The sequence below is a fragment of the Periplaneta americana genome, chromosome 11 (genome assembly GCF_040183065.1).
Source record: "Periplaneta americana isolate PAMFEO1 chromosome 11, P.americana_PAMFEO1_priV1, whole genome shotgun sequence".
NCBI classification, from domain to species: Eukaryota; Metazoa; Arthropoda; class Insecta; order Blattodea; family Blattidae; genus Periplaneta; species Periplaneta americana.
Genome location: NC_091127.1, coordinates 114,863,231 through 114,870,485, shown reverse-complemented (window position 1 = coordinate 114,870,485; position 7,255 = coordinate 114,863,231). Strand labels below are relative to the sequence as shown.

General features: G+C 43.8%; 1 protein-coding gene across 1 annotated transcript; it reads right to left on the bottom strand.

The window, feature by feature from the left end:
• Window positions 1-1,623: 1,623 nt before the first annotated feature.
• Window positions 1,624-6,603, bottom strand: LOC138708541 (octapeptide-repeat protein T2-like). The gene is made up of 4 exons (XM_069838655.1): window positions 4,957-6,603; window positions 3,671-3,804; window positions 2,961-3,082; window positions 1,624-1,682 (listed from the first exon to the last, which is right to left on the bottom strand). Exons 1-4 carry the CDS (start codon window positions 5,335-5,337, stop codon window positions 1,624-1,626), a joined length of 696 nt encoding a protein of 231 aa, XP_069694756.1. The 5' UTR covers window positions 5,338-6,603.
• Between the last annotated feature and the right edge of the window lie 652 nt (window positions 6,604-7,255).

Sequence of the window (7,255 nt, the reverse complement as noted above, 5' to 3'; positions counted from 1 at the left end):
GATCTTTATTTCAGGATATCTAATAATGCAAAGGTCAGTAGATTTACTGGTATTTAAAAGAATCCTGCGGGAAAAAATTCCAGCACACCGGCGACGCTGATATAACCCCTGCAGCTGCGAGTGTCGTGAAATAAACCATAATTTAATTTTTTTTATATACAGATTTGAACCTTAGAAATACTTAACTAGCGATGTTGTAGTTGGTAGTATAATATATCTGCATGTTACATCAATAAATGAAAAAACTGAACCAGAAATTGAATTCAGGATCTTCAAGAGTACGCACCAGGGCGCTTGCCTAATTTGTTGTGATGTTGTTAGATGTTTCAGATTCCATTATGGTTTGAAAACATTCTAGCAATAGCTCCTTCTTCTCATGAACAATATTTACTGTTATTATTTTAAAACTCCATCTTGTTGCCCCAGCTGATGGAATTGTCTTTGAAACACATTAATCTAATACAGACTGTGTGGAGATTGAGAGAAGAAAGCAGGGATACTGGATAAATTAGCAAAAAATATGCGAGCTTTGTAGGCTATTTTGTTTAGCGGCTCTTTCCATTATGAGATTCAACTGACGGGCACTTAATTTCACATTTCTCCTGAATTGTTAATATACTGAACTGAATAGATTGTAAATATTGTACAGAATTAAACATTGTTGCACTTGATATACTCACAATATTAAAGAAAATGTATTTAAAACTGCGCGCTACTGACAAACTGCTGCAAATTTTGCAGCGCCTGGAAACTCTGGATTCATGGCGAGGGGCAACAGGGGGAAGGGTAAAACTAACGAGGAAAGCATCCGAGACGAGACTGGCAGCTCCAGGGGAGGAAGTGGCTTCACCAATCCGTCCTTGTCTCTCGTTTCGCTCTGGCACCACCAGGGGAGGAAGTGACTTCACTAACGATTACGTGCATGTCAATGAGAGCGAAATTTAAAAAAAAAAAATTCGAGCCACTAAATAGAGACTGTATAATAAATGTATTTCACAACATAAAATGAGGCAAGAACCACAAATGTGTGGGGGTGCTGCAGCTCCGCAGCCCCCCTTCGAAAGCCGCCCCTGGTCGTTACTATATAAATAATTTTAAAAAGTCTTGTACCTACTAGAAAACAACACAATAAAATAACCCTGCGTTGGCTGAGTGGTCATACCTTCGGCCTGTCATTAAGGACGGCCCAGGTTCGAGTCCCGGTCAGGCCTGAGATTATTCAGGGTTTCCCTCGTGTTTGGCTTGGATTTCTAATTGGGCTGATTATCTGGTTGAATATCTTCCGAGGATTTCCCCAATTTAGACGAATGTGAAATAGTTCCACGGTGAATCCTCGGCATCATCTTGCCAAATACCATCTCGCTATCATCAATTTCATTGACCCTAAATAACCTAGTGGCTAATAGCCAACTAAAAACGATATACAGTTATAGCTTATAAATATTAATAATGAGTTGTTACCGCCACGGTGGTCTAGGGGCCAGAGAGTCTGACTATAATCCTGTGGATCCGGGTTCGATCCCCGACCTTGTAACTTTTGTTGGGCAACTCCGTGGTCTAGATAACACGAGATTCTCCCAGGGTTCCGGTTCCCATGTGGCGTCTCAACAAATCTCCATTATCTCATCTCACGGCGAGTGTAACGTAGTCCAGCCTCCTAGGGCGCACCCTAGGCAACGACCCTGTCGGTAAATTTATCTACACAACAGGTTCTATATGCATGAGTGACAAAAAGTTAAGTACCCGCCACTAGTAAAAACATAAAAATAAAACAATTATCTGTCAGTGCGGTAGACATCAGCTAGAGTCTTGTGAACTGGAATCGAAAGTTAAGAGTCACATTGTGAACGTACATAATGTGATGAAGTTACGAATAACAAGCATTGAGCTTGTGAACCGATCTCAGCCACTAGACCTGTATGTTGTGTACTCGGCTTTTATGACAGCTCGCATCGTGTGAAGTGGACTCGAACCGTAAGCGTGCATCTTTTGAACCTGAATCTGCAGGTCAATCTCTCTTTGATCGGAGGGCGCGGTCGCTTCTGAGTGTTACAGCTAAGTGCTTCAATTTCTAGAGAAACAAAGACACGCCCCCGGCTGAGAGAGCGCTGATTAGACTGGGGACGAGTATTGCGGGCTGCGTCACAAGCTACAAAAATAATTGAAAGAGAAGCAACGACCGCGCAATCTAAATAGCGCGTGCAAATACGACTACCTACAAAAACAGAATACTTCAACAATGCACGAAAAAGCGATCCAGGTATGGACTTTAAGTTTCTCTTACGAATTGTAGGCCTACTCATATGAGGTGAAGTTTGATGTTTGTCAATTCTTTCTTTCTTTCTTTCTCTCTTTCTCTCTGCCTCTTTGTCTGTATTTCTCTCTCTTCCTCTCCGTCTCATTCTCTCTCTTTGTCTACCGGTTTTTCTCTCTGTGTCTTTCTGTCCTTCCTCTTTCTCTCTGTCTCTTTTTTCTGTCTCTCTCTGTCTTTCCCTCTTTTTCTGTCTCTCTGTTTTCCCTCTTTCTCTGTCTCTCTCTGCCTTTCCCTCTTTCTCTGTCTCTCTCTGTTTTCCCTCTTTCTCTGTCTCTCACTGTTTTCCCTCTTTCTCTGTCTCTCTCTGTTTTCCCTCTTTCTCTGTCTCTCTGTTTTCCCTCTTTCTGTGTCTCTCTCTGCCTTTCCCTCTTTCTCTGTCTCTCTCTGTTTTCCCTCTTTCTCTGTCTCTCTCTGCCTTTCCCTCTTTCTCTGTCTCTCTGCCTTTCCCTCTTTCTGTCTCTCTCTGTCTTTCCCTCTTTCTCTGTCTCTCTCTGTGTTCCCTCTTTCTCTGTCTCTCTGCCTTTCCCTCTTTCTCTGTCTCTCTCTGCCTTTCCCTCTTTCTCTGTCTCTCTCTGCCTTTCCATCTTTCTCTGTCTCTCTCTGTTTTCCCTCTTTCTCTGTCTCCCTCTGCCTTTCCCTCTTTCACTGTCTCTCTCTGTTTTCCCGCTTTCTCTGTCTCTCTCTGTTTTCCCTCTTTCTCTGTCTCTCTCTGTTTTCCCTCTTTCTCTGTCTCTCTCTCTCTGCCTTTCCCTCTTTCTCTGACTCTCTCTGTTTTCCCGCTTTCTCTGTCTCTCTCTGCCTTTCCCTCTTTCTCTGTCTCTCTCTGCCTTTCCCTCTTTCTCAGTCTCTCTCTGTTTTCCCGCTTTCTCTGTCTCTCTCCGCCTTTCCCTCTTTCTCTGTCTCTCTCTGCCTTTCCCTCTCTCCATCTGCCTTTCCCTCTTTCTCTGTCTCTCTCTGCCTTTCCCTCTTTCTCTGTCTCTCTCTTTTTTCCCGCTTTCTCTGTCTCTCTCTGCCTTTCCCTCTTTCTCTCCGCCTTTCCCTCTTTCTCTGTCTCTCTCTGCTTTCCCTCTTTCTCAGTCTATCTCTCCGCCTTTCCCTCTTCCTCTGTCTCTCACTGTTTTCCCTCTTTCTCTGTCTCTCTGCCTTTCCCTCTTTCTCTGTCTCTCTCTGCCTTAACCTCTTTCTCTGTCTCTCTCTGCCTTTCCCTCTTTCTCTGACTCTCTCTGTTTTCCCTCTTGCTCTGTCTGTCTATGTTTCCCTCTTTCTCTGTCTCTATGTTTTCCCTCTTTCTCTGTCTCTCTCTGTTTTCCCGCTTTCTCTGTCTCTCTCTGCCTTTCCCTCTTTGTCTCTCTCTGCCTTTCCCTCGTTCTCTGTCTCTCTCTGTTTTCCCTCTTTCTCTGTCTCTCTCTGCCTTTCCCTCTTTCTCTGTCTCTCTCTGCCTTTCCCTCTTTCTCCGTCTCTCTCTGTTTTCCCGCTTTCTTTGTCTCTCTCTGCCTTTCCCTCTTTCTCTGTCTCTCTCTGCTTTCCCTCTTTCTCAGTCTATCTCTCCGCCTTTTCCTCTTCCTCTGTCTCTCACTGTTTTCCCTCTTTCTCTGTCTCTCTCTGCCTTTCCCTTTTTCTCTGTCTCTCCCTGTTTTCCCTCTTTCTCTGTCTCTCTCTGGTTTCCCCCTTTCTCTGTCTCTCTATGTTTTCCCCCTTTCTCTGTCTCTCTCTGCCTTTCCCTCTTTCTCCGTCTCTCTCTGTTTTCCCTCTTTCTCTGTCTCTCTCTGTTTTCCCTCTTTCTCTGTCTCTATGTTTTCCCCCTTTCTCTGTCTCTCTCTGCCTTTACCTTTTTCTCTGTCGCTCTCTGTTTTCCCGCTTTCTCTGCCTCCCTCTGCCTTTCCCTCTTTCTCTGTCTCTCTCTGCCTTTCCCTCTTTCCCTGTCTCTCTTTGCCTTTCCCTCTTTCTCTGTCTCTCTCTGTTTTCCCTCTTTCTCTGTCTCTCTCTGCCTTTCCCTCTTCTCTGTCTCTCTCTGCCTTTCCCTCTTTCTCTGTCTCTCTGCCTTTCCCTCTTTCTCTGTCTCTCTCCGCCTTTCCCTCTTTCTCTGTCTCTCTCTGCTTTCCCTCTTTCTCAGTCTATCTCTCCGCCTTTCCCTTTTCCTCTGTCTCTCACTGTTTTCCCTCTTTCTCCGTCTCTCTCTGTTTCCCTCTTTCTCTGTCTCTCTATGTTTTCCCCCTTTCTCTGTCTCTCTCTGCCTTTCCTTCTTTCTCTGTCTCTCTCTGTTTTCCCTCTTTCTCTGTCTCTCTCTGTTTTCCCTCTTTCTCTGTCTCTCTATGTTTTCCCCCTTTCTCTGTCTCTCTCTGCCTTTCCCTCTTCCTCTGTCTCTCTCTGCCTTTCCCTCTTTCTCTGTCTCTCTCTGTTTTCCGTCTCTCTCTGTCTCTCTGTTTTCTTTCTTTCTCTGTCTCTCTATGTTTTCCCCCTTTCTCTGTCTCTCTCTGCCTTTCCCTCTTTCTCTGTCTCTCTCTGCCTTTCCCTCTTTCTCTGTCTCTCTGCCTTTCCCTCTTTCTCTGTCTCTCTCCGCCTTTCCCTCTTTCTCTGTCTCTCTCTGCTTTCCCTCTTTCTCAGTCTATCTCTCCGCCTTTCCCTTTTCCTCTGTCTCTCACTGTTTTCCCTCTTTCTCTGTCTCTCTCTGTTTTCCCTCTTTCTATGTCTCTCTGCCTTTCCCTCTTTTCCCTCTTTCTCTGTCTCTCTCTGTCTTTTTCTCTTTCTCTGTCTCTCTCTGTCTTTCCCTCTTTCTCCGTGTCTGTCTTTCCCTCTTTCTCTGTCTCTCTCTCTGTCTTTCCCTCTTTCTCTGTCTCTCTCTGTCTTTCCCTCTTTCTCCGTCTCTCTCTGTCTTTCCCTCTTTCTCTGTCTTTCTCTCTTTCTCTGTCTCTCTCTGTCTTTCCCTCTTTCTCCGTCACTCTCTGTCTTTCCCTCTTTCTGTCTCTCTCTTTGTCTTTCCTTTTTCTCTCTGTCTCTGTCTCCTCTGTGTCCCTTTTCTTCATCTATCTCTCTTCCTCTCTTCTTCACCATTCTCCTTCTCTCTGCATTTCTTCCTTCCTCTCTCTGCCTTCCTTTCCCTCCCTATATCTAACCTTATCAGTCTCTCGCTCCCTTCCTCTCCCCCTTCCTTCTTTCCTTCTTCCCTCCCTCCCTCTTTTTCTTCCTTCCTCTTCCTTTCTGTTTGTCTTTATTTCTTTCTTTCTTTTTCTATTTGACCTCCCCTTTTCCTACAGATTATAATCCAATATGGTGCACGGTAGTATCTTGCAATGTTCGAACATGAGAAAGGTAACCAATATATTGCAAACTTCGTCTTACTTCATATAAAAAACTAATTGCAACGTCTGTACTAAAACCTTTAAGCGGATAAAATATTAAGGGGTGGGAGTGGAGGACAGCGAGTATTTTATAACAAGAAGAAACAAACACGACAGGCCTCTGTATGCAGAGCGAACATAGGTGAATATCGAACTTCATCACACTCGACGAACTTGAACCGAACATAGCGTCTGTAATGCGCGACGCTAGTGCACGGTGTAGGACAGGGTAATGTACCCATGGACTAACACTCGAAAGGCTCATATTGAGGGCCTCCCATGTCGTGTAGTGACCATGCCGCAGGATCACCCCTGAGACAACACAGGGCAGCACAAGACAAGGGACAAACACCCAGCCCTATAGATGGAAGATAAATCTCTTCCACTTCCTACGCCGGGAATCGCCTGGTCGTAAGCGAGCTGACTGTCCACTTACAAGCAAACATTCTGATGGGGGCAGATAAAAAAGTAAAAATGTTTTCTTTTACCATGTTAATCATGTCAAAAGAAGTGCTTATGCAACTTTTGGACACTCGACCGCAATTACGAGGGTAGTAAAACAATAAGTTCGCCGGGGGCCGTTAACACAAAGAAAACACAATTTCATTGGAAAAATTTATTGGAATAGCACAGAAAATTGTTGAGCTATTTTTTAACACATTCCCCACCGGAATTGAGACATTTGTCACATCATGGGATTGACAGAGAGGTGCAGACGGCTGTCAAACGCTGGTTCCGATCTGAGGCGGCTGACTTCTACGACTCAAGGATACAAAAATTAGTCCCATGGTATGACATATGTCTCAATTCCAGTGGGGGATATGTTGGCAAATACCGCAACAATTGCTGCATCTGTTTCAATAAATATTTCCATGCAATTGTGATTTTTTTCTGTAAACGGTCCCAGAGAAAATCACTTTCTGAACGGTCTCATAATTGCGGTCGAGTGGCCAAAATTTGTATAAGCATTTCTTTTGATATGATTAACATGGTGGAAAAAAAAATAACTTTTTTATCTGCCCCCATCAGAATGTTTGCTTGTTAGCTACAACGACAGACTTCTGTGAATTCTCATTTAATCGAATTAGGCTTAGGTGGATAGTTACATGGAAAAGGCGTTTAAATGGAGACAAGCGAGGTTAAAGAGTAAGCCTAGGAAAAAAGTGGATTGATTATGTGACTGGTGACAGAGGGAAATGGATTGTAAATATTCGGGAGACACATATGTTAAGGGCTGCAGAGTCAAGGTGTACTTTGGTAAATGTCTTAATGTTAGCAAAATATGTGCCTCTCTTGATGTTCAGAAATGAGTAGGCCTATGTTACAATTAATTAATCGTGATGTTCGATGGCCGAAGTTCAAATAAAAGTTATTTACTTCGATTTTATTTCTACTATATAACGTTAAATTCTCTGAGTTTTAAATCATTTTCACAAATAAAAAATATAAGAGAAAAAAAAACCTCTGTAACTACTGCGGCGTTTCCCGTGCGACAGCAAGGTGATAGCGTCAAATGATCTCACTTTTCATGTGTGTGTGTGTGTGTGTGTGTGTGTGTGTGTTTGTGTGCGCGCGCATATGGATAATGAAAAAGAACGAGAAA